The sequence below is a fragment of the Muscardinus avellanarius genome (assembly GCF_963383645.1).
Source record: "Muscardinus avellanarius genome assembly, chromosome: 5".
Lineage (NCBI taxonomy): Eukaryota > Metazoa > Chordata > Mammalia > Rodentia > Gliridae > Muscardinus > Muscardinus avellanarius.
The window spans coordinates 62,068,394-62,081,789 of record NC_137790.1 but is presented as its reverse complement, the minus strand read 5'-3'; the positions used below and the strand labels follow the sequence as shown (position 1 = coordinate 62,081,789).

Genomic DNA, 13,396 nt, shown 5'->3' with positions numbered 1-13,396 from the left:
ATTTTAGAGAAAAATCTAACCTGTTGGTGTTCCAAATGAGATTTAGAATGTCATGATTGGCTACCAGCATAACTTAGTAGATTCCGTCTGGATAAAACAATAGAGATCAGAATATTCTTCTTGACCTGTCACCAAAACATTCTTCAAGAGGGTCAGATAAACAGAGGGCAGTTTCCTTCCCTGCCCATCCAAGAGCTAATTCACCTGTACCAGCTTGTGGTTTGAATGACAGGTGATGGGAAACTGAGGCAAGAGGATCACAGGTTCAGGATCAGCCTCAGCAACTTAGCAAGACCCTCAGCAGCTTATTGAGACCCTGCTTTAAAATAAAAAAAAAAAATAGGTCTGAGGGGAAAGGTCAGAGATAGAGCACCCCTGGATTCAATCTCAATACCAAAAAATAAAAAATAAAGAACTTTATTTTTGCCTGTAGGATAAATAATGGAGTCATGTTTGGTATTGTGAATGAGCACAGGTGTTTTTATTTCATTAAAATGGAAAGTATCAAAAAGTAGAGTCACTCTTACCATAAGCTACCACAAGAAATAACTGAGAAAGAAATATGTTCTTTTTTTAGAAAATCATCAGAAGGCCACCAAGAAGACAGACCTCGTGTACATTTGCTTCTCTCTGAGTTCTTCAGAGAGAGATAGAGTCGCTTTCAGACAGACTCTAAGGAAGGACAGGATGGACACCATTTCCAATGAGACTATTCAAAGAGAATATAGCAGCACCTGGTGGGAGTTTCTCAGTTCCTTGTTTCTGGGTACTCCTCCCGACCTCCCTGAAATCATTCTCATACTGTCTTTGATCTGTGCTATTGGAGGTAAGTGTAACTCCCTGAGTTGATACTATGCCTATGTTTTATAAATGCTACAATACAGAAACAAAGTTTCAATAATAGAGAATTAAAATGACATCTCTAAACTCATACCTTTATCCCAATACTTTCAGTCAAATGAATTAACAATATTCTGCCTCTGAAAAGACACATGTAGAATCTGACTTCCAAATTGTCTGTTGGGTTAAAAGTATTGACTGATTTCAGTGATGAGGATGATTGAAGAAAATAAGCTGAAAATTGAAGGTTGGGGTAAAGGGTTATATTCAAATGAAAAAAAAATATATATATATATTTAGCTATTATGAAAAGAGAAGAATGCTGTAGAAACCAGAAGAAAGTCCTTTTTTTCTCCTCTTTTATTTGGCCCAATTAGAGATTATATTACAAAAAGGCAGAAAAAATTAAATGAGAAAAAATATGAAATATATATGTTACATTTACTTATTGGTCTTTGATAACAAAGAAAAATAATGTTAAACAAAGTTAATATTTATTTTGGGTTTCTAATGTTCAATATGTAGTTTGTAATAGGTAACGAGGTTTTTTATTCTCCTTTTTTTTTTTTTTTGAGGTAATTATAGCTAGCTCCTGAGCCAGAAGTTTTTGCTAAAGTTTATTTATTAACCTTTCTCTGCGGGACTGCTAACTAATCTCTGATTTATAGCATGTGTAGAAACCACTATATTTTAGTAATAACCAAAGAGCCACTGATTGCCAGCATGCTTACTAAAGAATATAATAAAAAGATAAGATGCATCATAAGAGAGGAAAGGTAGGAAACTAATAGGTTAACGATTACAGTGATTTTGTGTGCTGTAAGGGGAGGGGAGGTCTCAGTCTTGGAAAAGTAGGAAAATAGTAGAGGAATGGTATTTTGTTGTCCTCAGTACTAAGAAGCCATAGTCCATTAAAGTTCTACATATGTGGTATAGTATTATATTAACTTTCAGTAATAACATATTTTTGCAGCATTTTTGAACATGCATTTGAAAGACTTTCCAATTCCTCTCCCTGTGATATTATTTTTAATTGGATGCAGTTTTGAAATGCTAAGTTTTACATCTTTTCAGGTATGTATAATAAGTATATCACACGATATCCAAGAATGACTTAAATACAAAAAAAAAAAACCTTGCAAAAATACTTACCCCCTTACCTCCTTGTTCATGCTTGTGATGTAGAAAAAGGAGCCAGGCATGAAAAAGGCGAGACCCAGGAAAATGTAGTGAAACAGAGCCTGAGTGTCCAAGCAGAATTCAATGGCTCAGACAAGAAAGTGGCCAACAAGATATGAGACTCGGGAGACTTACACTGCTAGTACAGGCCTTAGTAGCAAGATAATTCTGCCTTCGAACCAGTTCTTTGAGCTTCAGCTAGAAATGTTTTATAAGGTTTGCTTGAGGATAGATATTACAGTAGACTATGTCAAGAAACAAGAATTGGACCTCTTTCCCAGAGTCAGCAGTGAGAAGCAAGGCAAGTTATAGATACAGTCTTGCAGAATAGTTGGGAACAATCAGGGTAGGCAGAGGAGAGAGAAGATACTTACTGTAAGCTACACAGAATGCATTACTCACACATTAAGTAGTACCGTAACCCAGAAATTTGTGGCACACTTATTTGGTAAAATAAACATTTTACATTATGTAGGCCTTATCATCTCTGTAGCAATTACTGAAAACTCTGCTGTTAGAGCGCAGAAGCAGCCATTAACTGGGATGGTGGTGCCTGCCTGTAATTCCATGACTTGGGAGGCTGAGACAGGAGTATCTCAAGTTCAGGCCAGCTTCAGCAACTCAGCTAGGTCCTCTGCAACTTAGAGAGACCCTGCTTCAAAATAAAAAATAATAAAATAGGGGGTGTGGCTCAGAAATAGAATGCTCCTGTGTTCAATCCCCAGTACCCCTGCACATACACACAGAAAAAAAGAAAAGAAAGAAAAAGAAAATAAGAAAGGAAAAGAAGGACAAAGAAAAAGCAATACACAAATGAAGTGACATTTCTGTGTCCCAGTGAAACTTTATTTATGAATACAAAAAATGGACCAGATTTGGTCCAGAGGCCACAGTTTGCCAATGCCTGGTTTGGTCAGTCAGTATGGATGTGAGAACTTGTCTGAAAATGAGCAATCTTCAGACAAGTAATGCTCAAAAAATTATGAAAACCATGTATTCATGGAAAAATCAGAAGCAGATTATTATTTGTCATAAAGATATTTTATAATCATATGATTTTGATATAAATGTAATTTCAAGTACTTTTATAAACTATTTGTCAGCAGCTTTCAAAGGAAGAGACCATATGTCAAGCAGCAGGAAGGTGTGAGATTTTACTCTACTTGCAAGCTAATGAGCTAGCCTGCCACAGTTTCATGATGTTAGCAAAAAAACATGGGGCTTCTGGGTCAGAGACAAAGGAATTTATGGCTAACAGCAATAGCAGCAGCTAGAGTGTGAGAGTTTTCCTGTGCCTATTCTTAGAATCCCAATGCCATCTGAGTGCAGTGTTTCACACCTGTAATCGGAGTACTTGGGAGGATGAGACAGGAGGATCACAGATTTGGGGACAGCATCAGCAAGTAGAGAGACTCAAAGCAACCTAGTAAGATCCTGTTTCAAAACAAAAATGTATTAAAAATAAAAAAGGCCTTGGGGGTGTAGGTCAGAGGTAGAATGCCCCTAAGTTTAATCCCCAGGACAAAAGAGAGAGAAAAAAAGGAGGAGGAGGAAGGGGAAAGAGGAAGGAAGTAGAAAAAGGAAGAAGGAAGGAGAAGAAAAAAAGAAAACACAGAATACCAATCCTACAGGGAGAAGCAAAGAGGGATAGGTGAAATCAGCACACACACAGTGGGACTGAATTACTCTTGCTCTTCAAAGGTTAGCCACACGAACACTGAAGTATTCCTGAGGAAAAGCAACTAGCCTTTGTGTGCATAAGACACAGAGTAAAAAAGGCAATGTGGAGAATTATCTCCCCAATGCAAGGATATCACCTAGCACTGTAGGTACTCAGTGCTTCTTTAGTGAATGAATGAATGTGGAATGCATGCCCGGAGTAGTATATACAAATATCAGCTAAGTGTTATATGATAGACGCTATTAATTGGTTATGTTATGAGCTGCCTTAACTTTTCAGTCTCTATCCCTGAAAATTTTCTTATTCTTTTACATATATTTTCTACATAAGCCATGGGTAAACATTTGTAATTTCTGAAATTTAATATGATCCTTTATTCTTTTATGGGTTTTCGTGCTTGACCATCCACTTACTTGAAATTTCTTTCTTTTGTATGCCTGAAAATCTACTACATAATTTCAAATACCAATGTGCTTCCTATATCCAGTCTTTAAAAATAGACATAGAGCCGGGCATGGTGGTGCATGCTTGTAATCCCCACACTTGGGAGGCTGAGACAGGAGGATCTTACAGGTTTGAAGCTAGCCTCAGCTACTTAGTGAAGCTCTCAGCAACGTAGTGAGACCCTGTTTCCAAGTTTAAAAAATGTAAAATAGGTCTAGGAATGTAGCCCAGAGGTAGAAGGACCCATGGGTTCCACCCTCAGCACTGCAAAAAAAAAAAAAAAAATAGACATAGAGATGTGTATTAACTGTCCTCCATAAATGGTAATTACCAGATGAAAATTGATAAAAATCCAGCTGAGTTAAGATGCTAGCACTTATTACATTGTGCCATGTCTTTTCAAACCTCCTCTAGAGATTAAAATGTTTGGCATGTATTTGATGCTGAGAGATAGACACATAAGAATAAAAGATTTTTTAATATTACCAGGTGCAAAAATATGCAGATTCCATACAATGGATGAACCCACAGTTATTTTTTAGCATATTTATACCAGTAATTATCTTTAATGTTGCGTTTGACATGGACGTGTACATGCTCCAGAAGTTACTATCACAGGTAAGTATGCTCTTCCAGGGATACTATTCACTCATGTATGTCCTACATGCTATTTTCAGATTTTGAAAATTCAGCTCTAAAATGAAAAACAAGGAACATGGAAAATGTCCAGGGTATCAGAGCATTAAATTTAGCTTATATTTGAGTGAAAAAAACTGCATCTTGGCAGTTGTCTAGCCTACTGAAAACTTAGGTTAAAAAAAATCACGGAGGCCGGGCGTGGTGGCGCACGCTTGTAATCCCCGCGCTTGGGAGGCGGAGACAGGAGGATCGAGCAGGTTCAAAGCCAGTCGTGGTGGCTTAAGAGACCCTGTTTCCAATTTTTAAAAAGTATAAAATAGGTCTGGGAGTGTAGCCCGGAGGTAGAAGGGCTTCCAGGAACCCCAGTACAACAAAAACAAACAAACAAACAAACAAAAAATCATGGAGAAAAAAAAAGAGCAATTTTGAAAATCTAGCCAGCAGATTTTCAAACTGATTATAATTTTGGTTCTGAGAATCTTTCAGACAGCAATTATGAACTATATTAGCACTAGTAAACAGAAATTGTTGAAAAAAAGTCGTGTTTTAAATTCACACCATCTAAAGTATTCTATACCTACATGCAAACGAACAAAAGAGAAAAAGGAAATTCACAGAATTAGTTATAGCCCATTTTACAAATTATAATGACTATTTTAATTGTGGGAGATTTGGACTATACTAGGGAAAGACTTTGAGATAAGATACTCCACTCACATGGGGTTCACAAAAAGGATTCAAAAATGAAATTTAAAAGAACAGAGATATGAAAATGGGTTGGGTTGGCTTGATGGTCTTTGCTGAGCCATTTCCTGCATCTCTGCTCAGGTGGAGACAGAGAGGAGGAGGAAGGGGTCTCTGGAACATGTGGGCTAGATGGCCTCATCTGTACATCTGATGGTGGGTGTGTTAGTGTTAGCTTACTCTACACCTCTAATAATGCTGATTATCTGCTTTTTAAAATGGGATGCAAAAGCAATCTGATTTTTCTACTGTAAAATTACTTTGCAGATCCTTTTAATTACAATTCCTGGATTCGTGTTTAATTACATCTTAATTCTTTTGTATCTGCAATCTGTGAATAAATTATTATTGAAGACCATACCATGGTTGCTATTTTCAGCTATCCTTGTGAGTTCAGACCCCATGCTGACTGCAGCTGCCATAAGAGACCTGGGTAGGAATATATTTTTCTTTCACTATACTGAGTATATCATATTTTATAAATAACCTGTCTTAGTTTTAAGGTCTTTTGTTTGTGGTAGCTTTGAACTGTGTGAAGTGGTGTGAGGGAGGGATTGAAGATAAGGATTAGCAGAGATTCTGGAAATGATTCTTCATATAGAAAGAAATGCTAGTGGGCTTGCCTTGTTTCCAAAAAGAGTGTTTTAGCTAGTTGTGAACTAGGACAGGAAATTATTCAGAATTCTTTTTACATGCTTTTTCTCTGAACTAACAGGATAGTTCTGTGCCTTCACAATATTAAGTGCACATTGTGGCGACATTTCTGTTGGCCAATATTTTTTGTACTTTGCAAATGGTTATTAGGATAGTGCCATTATTTTTTTAAAAAAAACATCTTTGGAGTCATTGTCATTATTATTATAAAAATAATTATGATAAAAATCAATAAAATCACCAGGCATATAGTAATAAATCCCTCTCTCTTTGATACATTTATTAAGAGAGAGAGATCTTTGTACATGTTGTACTTGGGTATTGAACACAGTCTTTCTACCTTCCAAGTTATGCCCCGGACGCTCTTTTTATTTTGAAGTAAGATCTTGCTAGGTTTTTAAGAGTCCCACTACTTACTGAGCCTGTCTTCAAGCCTGTAATCAGTAGTCTACCAACTACTGGCATCAAATCTATATTTAAAGGCAAAATATCAAGTTAATTTAAGTCAGAGAAGCAAAACAATCTAAGAGCCTCATACAAGAAAAATAACACATTTTTCTTCTCAGCTACTTTTTCATGATGAGAACTAGAAAAGTTGAGTTTTCTCAGTACCATTTTAAGAAAGGGGGTCTTTTTTCCAACATACATTTTGGACCTTGTTGTCAAGGATAAGATCTCTGTGGGTTTGTCTTTGTGTCCTTCATTCTATTCCATTGACCTATATGTCTCTTCTTATGTCAGTATCACACTATTTTTGTTACTATAGATCTTTGTGGAATAATTTCAAATTGGGGATGGTATGTTTTAAAATAGAATATTAATATAGTATTAATATAGCCTACCCATGCATGACCATACATATGTGTACACACAGACATTATTTTTTATTTAAATATGACTTTATGGCCAGTTAAAAAGGAAAGAGCCTTATGAGGCAAGTAGAAATGAAGTGTGGGAAACTCGAGTGTCAATTTATAAGTGAAGAAAAGTTGAGTCTTCCAGACAAGGAATTTAAGAAAGTATGGTGAAACACTGGCAAAAAGTGGCAGGTTCTAGCACCCAATACTTTATTTCTCTCCCTACTCTTTTACCCCACATTCCCAATTTGTGTGGTTTTGTCAGTGCCAGAACTTTCCTACTCAAAAGATTGGAGGGAGTTGACAGCTTGGAACTGATCCCAAACATCTCTTAATTTTTCATTCATGTAATCTAGATTTCCATTGCCTTTTCTAGCTTGTCATTGCTGAATTTATTTACTTAATGGCAGTAGGAAAGATTTAATCCAGAAGCATTCTACCTCTAAGCTACATCCTCAGCCCTATTTTATTATTTTGAAACAGGATCTCACTAAGTTGCTGAGGGCCTTGCTAAGTTGCCAAGTCTGGCCTCAAACCTGTGAGCCTCTTGTCTCAACATCCCAAGTCCTGAGATTACAGGCATGCACCACTGTGCTTGGCTCATTGCTGAATTTAAACAATTTATTTGATGTATCTTGAAAGGTTATTCTCATGAATTCCAATCATCTTGACATTACATTTGGAATTTTGTTTCTCCTCTCTTTTCATCTTTCAAAAAAAAATGTTTAAGTGTTTTCCTATTAGCAGTATTTTTTGCCTGACTTTGCAAACAAATATTTATAAGTAAACACTTGTCTACAAATTTACAAATATTTATAAGTATATATGTATATAGCAAAGTATCTTAAACATACATGTTTATATGTTATATACAACTATATTCTTTGTGGATGTGTGCATGTGTTTTCTTAAGTTGGTACATTGTAAATATAGACCATAATGTAATACCGTGTCTGCAGGGTGCACTGGCCTTGTCTGTAGCATGAACGGCACTGCTGGGGCATGGGCAGCTTCTGCCAGCTACTGAGGCCCACTGTTGAGGTGCACGTGTTGGTGGCTAGTGGCTTCTCCCATCTGTGGCCCACACAGCTGTGACCATCATCTGGGGCACTTGGTGTTTCCCGAATGCCAAATTCCCTGAGAATGACTTGCTCCGGGCTCCTCTCCACTGCACTCCACTAGTTGGTAGAGAAGGGGGAGCAGGGGCCTTTGGGGACTTTCACCCAGCAGGGATCCCTCTGCACAGGTTATCTGCCAGCCTGTCTCAAAGGTGTTCTCTCCCTATGATACTCTTCGCTGCTATCTGTAGGTGAGATAACACTGCAGAGACTGAATTTCTTCTCTTGAAGCAGGTTTCGGGGAGGCCTCTAGGAACTGGCTGCCCGGCATAGCTTTTCACCAGCAGGTAGAGACCACCTGTGCACTTCTTGCTCAACAAGTGGATTTGCAGCTATGCTCCACTTTAACTGAGTCTGACTTTTGATTCCACTGTTGTATCTGAAGCTTATCAGCTTTGCCTCTCACTCTTTCTCCCCTGACCTGTCCAGATCAGGGTTTAGGGGTAAGGAGTTCTTTCCTGTTTTCTGTTCTGATAACCAATATTTCTGAGTCTCTCCAAATATCTGACTGTCCACTGTTGGGTCTCGGTGCGCTCCCTCCGCCACCCACCTCTTCCCGACCTCTGCTCAGGCTTCAGTCCCCCCTGCAGAACAGGCGAGATTTGCTGCCTCATTCCATCCTGACATTTTGCCTCTATAATGCTTAAGTATTTGGGGTATATATAATATCCTCAAAATTTTGATTTTCTCAAGTGTGTCAGGAGAATACATGAGCACATTCACATTATTTTAAACTTTTTTTTTGGCCCTTTGGCTTTTACTTCTAAATCTCTAAATTTGTTATTTATTTCTAGTTACTCACTTGTTACTCTCCTATTTTCTAAAATGGAATAATTATACCATAATAGTAGTTTTGCTGAATCATAACTCTAAATGTAATGTCATTCCTTTTTTTATGGTACTGGGGATTGAACCCAGGGGCATTCTGTCTCCAAGATACACCCCAGCCCGTTTTATTTTATTTTACTTTTTTTTGTTTTAAAGCAGGATTTCAGTAGGTTGCTGAGTCTCAGTAAGTTGCTGAGGCTGGCCTTGAACCTGTGATCCTCTTGTCTCAGTTTCCCAAGTACTAGGATTACAGGCATGCACCACCTAGTGTCTTAAAACAATATTTATTTATTATTTCTTTTGAGGTGGCACTTCTGGTGATATGGGCTGGGCTCTACTGACTGTAGCGAGGGTCCACTGGAAGATGAGTCTCTGGAGACTCATCTGGGGATTCGGGATGCTTAGCTGGGAAGATCACCCTTTCTTCCATGTACCTCACAGTCCTCCTGTAGGGCAGCCAAGGACCGCTGCTGTGCTGGTGGCAGGGTTGCGAAAGACAAGCAGAGTGTTTTTGCTTACATGGAGTCTCAAAACAAAATAGATGATGTTTTTGTAATGTCTTACAGCAATGGGCAGAAATTCAAGGAAAGAAAAAACGGAAACATTAAGACAGTTGAGCCATCATAGCAACAAGCTGCCCTGGTTTCTCTTCTCTGGACAAATTTATTATAGTTCTGTTTTAATGCCAATGTAAAGAATGGTTGATTCACAATAAGGACTTTTTTTCTTTTTATTTTATTTATTTATTTATTTATTTATTTATTTATTTATTTAGTGGGTCTGGGGATGGAACCCAGAGGCATTTGACCTCCGAACTATACCCCCTGCCCAATTTTTTATTCTTTATTTTGAAACAGGGTCTCACTGAGTTGCAGAGGGCCTCACTAAGTAGCTGAGGCTGTCCGCGAACCGTCATCCTCCAGTCTCAGCCTCCCAAATGGTGGGATTACAAGCGTGCGCCACCACGCCCGGCTCAAAAAGGACTTTTCTTACATAATAACATTTCCCTCCTATAGCTTTTAGAAACTCACTAAAAATCCTCAAAGTTACCCAATGTAGGCACACCGAATGACAGAGGGAAAGAACAACCAATAAATATTGAAGCTTGGAGTGCTGTCATAAGTAGAGGGAAATTGGGATGGAAGTGGGTAACATGGGGCTGCTTTCTATTCATGGAGCTTGACTTCTAAAACTATTGACAGGAATGTGTGGGAAAGCAGGTAACTCCTAGTTCTAGTTTGTTTTATGGGCAATTGCTTTAATACCTTGCTTAGATGCCATGTCATAAAGCCTTGGCCGATGAAGTTCTCATCATTCATTGTTTTTGTCTTGCATCTAATACATTTATTTAGGCCATCTCACAGAGTATTTAAAAAGCAATAAATTTTATGTCTTTACCAGTACTCTCAGAAAATAAGACTTTTGTAAATATAATAGGCCACCATTAATTTGGCATCTAATTATGGTTGTCTAGACTTATCTCAGAGTTGTCAAATAATTAGATTTTTTTTTGAAGGGTGTTTTTGAACATGACTAAAGTTTAAGTGGGTAGGGGGAAATTATGACACAAATTGTTAGCAAAGAATATTCTACTTGATAAATTTTATTTTTTAATATTGATGTTTTTCTCTTTAAAATTCTATTTAATATGCACAGGTCTTTCTAGAGGCCTCGTAAATTTAATTAATGGAGAAAGTCTGATGACCTCTGTTATATCGTTAATTATATTTAAAAGTGTTATGAATGTTAACACCCAAAGTCAACAAATGAAGAACCATACCTTAGGTAAGTACTATGTTTCTTAATTTCTTATAGTCAGAATTCTGTATTTTTTGAAAGCTGACATGGATTTTATAACATCTCACTATCAATTATGCTTGTAGAAATAAAATAATGATGTAGTGATTTGCCCTTTTCATAGCAGTACCACACATCCTTATTTAATATTGTTTATGATTTTGTCGTGAGGTTGGGTGGGAATTTTTATGAGGATGCTTCTGAGCATTATGTTTCTCAGGCCTGGTCTGATCCAATGCCAGACCACAGGATGAGAGGAGTTTTTTTTGTCTTTTGTTTTTGTTTTTGTTTTTTTCATGTGTTAAAGAACAGCTTAGCAGATCAGCCAGTACATCCATTAGTAGTGAAAAGAGACCTCTTCCTTTCCCTTGGCCCTGTGGCTGTCTCCCAGGAGGCAACCTAGAAAGAGGCACATTCAGGGACAGAGTGTGTGTTATATGGCCATCTCTGGGATCAAAGAGTAGTGCTAATAAGCAGAGAATTGCAAGACACTCATTAGCTCTTCCATTTACCTTTTTCAGATCGTCTTGATTCATAAATTTTTTTCCTTTATCATATGTGCATGTGCGCATAAAATAAATGATATATGTACATTATAATAAATGATGGTAAAGTATACAGCTGTGTAATTTTCACATAGAACAAGATATAATTGTGTTATCAGCATTCACAGAAGCATCCTAGTGCCTCTCCCTTGTCAAAACCCCATATCTTCCTCCTAGAAAATTGTTTTCAAAGTGTACTCTCTGAATCATTAAATAGTAGGGAAAGAGGGTCCCACAGGATCCCTTCAAGGTGTTCATGAAGTAAAAACTATTTTATAATAATACTAAGAAGTTATTTACCCTTTTTTATTATGTCAGCACTTTTACTGATTTTGGAAGGGCAATGCTTATGGCCTTCCTGAGAAACTAATAACAGACCCTATTCCGCTCACTATGTGCCCTTGTTTTAAGACCTTCTGTAGGATTGTCTCATTCCACCATCATCCCTGCCCCCTTGAGAAAAAAAGTGTTTGGGAGGTGCCTCCAGAGTAAGGAGTCTGCATGATAGCAAATAACCCATTCTGTTGGAATATGATCCTTCTACTAGCCCCTCTCCTCAAAAAATGAAGAATGGCCCACATTACTTTTCCAACTGCCCAAGAAGAGTAGGTTCTAGCTGTCCTTGTTTCTCCTTGTCCTTGAGATTGCTTCATTGTTGAGCATCCAGCTGGCCTATTTACCTCTATTCCGACTACCACTGTCTTGCATTATATTTAAACTCCGAAGTAAAGACTATTCTTCCCAAGAAGATCCATTGTGGGAACCACCACCCCTCTCACCTCTTCCTCAAAGAAGATGGTCTAGTTTTCTGACATCTAACCCACTTGGGCATAAAAAATCCTTTGATTTCAGCTCTTAATACTTGTAAGCAATGAAATAATAGAGCTGTATCCATCACTAGTTTACCCAGGCCATGATGGAATGTCTGTCGTGAAGATGGTATCTTTACCTGGCATAGAAAAGTGTATCATGTTTAAGTACTTCAAATGTTCTGTCTGTGATACATAAGTCAGCCAAACAACCACATACACGGCTTCTTCCAAAACCCAGAGTCCAAGGGTGTGACCCGATAAAGCACACAGAGACCTTCTAAACTGCCTACAGATATGATCTTCCTGCAGGTGGCTAAGGTGAACAAAAGATGTTCTATGTCCTGAAGTAGTATCTTTAAAACTCAAGGATCACCTATGGAGTAAATGAAAAGTATAAAGAAATAGAATTGTGCAAGCTGGTCAAGAAGGTCCATGCCCAGATATTGATGTGGTCAAGTGTTCTACTAGGTCCCATTTAATATTGAAATGTTGACCTCAGTGTGTCAGGAAAACTTATAAATATTTTATACAGTCTAATTAAGAGGACTTTCTTTAAGCTTATAAGTGGTAGGAGGAAAAAGAAGAAAAAGGTACTGATGTGGAAGTTTGTTCATTCATCAACAGAACAATTGTTTTATTTATTTTATTTTTTATTTTTTATGGCACTGGGGATTGAACCCAGGGGGCATTCTACCTCTGAGCTACACTCCCAGCCTGATTTTTTTATTCTTTTATTTTTTTTGAAACAAGTTCTCACTAAGTTTCGGAGAGCCTCACTAGGTTGATGAGGCTGGCTGCAAACCTGGATCCTCCTGTCTCAACCTCCCAAGTACTAGGATTATAAGCGTGCACCACCACACCTGGATCTAATTGAACAATTATTAGCGCTATGCTGTATGTTGTAGTTCCTGTTCTTGGCTCCCGGAATTCAGCCATGTACAATAGACAAAGCATCTCCCTTTCACAGAGCTTGTCTTGCTGTTTTGAGAACAATCAATGAAACAGAACTTGGTGGGGTTTATTTTCAGGCTTCCAAGGGACAGAAACTATAAATAATCTCTATTAAAATAATCATATAATATCAATAACTTCAGTGATTAAAAACTCTGCTGGGGGAAAGTTAATTTACTTTCTTAGACATTAGGACTTGGAACTTTAAATAGCTTTGAAAGAAAAATTTCCCTGAAGAAATAGAAATGCTTGGCAAGCTTTCATAGCAAACACTGCTTTTAAGCATATGTAATTAGCTCAATACTGT

At 37.6% G+C, this 13,396-nt stretch overlaps 1 protein-coding gene across 1 annotated transcript in view; it reads left to right on the top strand.

The window, feature by feature from the left end:
* Positions 1 to 735: 735 nt before the first annotated feature.
* SLC9C1 (solute carrier family 9 member C1) overlaps positions 736 to 13,396 on the top strand; it is a gene marked incomplete at its 3' end in the record, with an annotated part of 82,085 nt that continues 69,424 nt past the window's right edge. Inside the window, exons 1-5 of the mRNA XM_080696513.1 lie at positions 736 to 826; positions 1,814 to 1,914; positions 4,634 to 4,762; positions 5,795 to 5,960; positions 10,641 to 10,769. Of these exons, the coding sequence (XP_080552639.1) occupies positions 1,825 to 1,914; positions 4,634 to 4,762; positions 5,795 to 5,960; positions 10,641 to 10,769 (514 nt within the window). The 5' untranslated portion in view covers positions 736 to 826; positions 1,814 to 1,824. The remainder of the gene's footprint in view (positions 827 to 1,813; positions 1,915 to 4,633; positions 4,763 to 5,794; positions 5,961 to 10,640; positions 10,770 to 13,396) is intronic.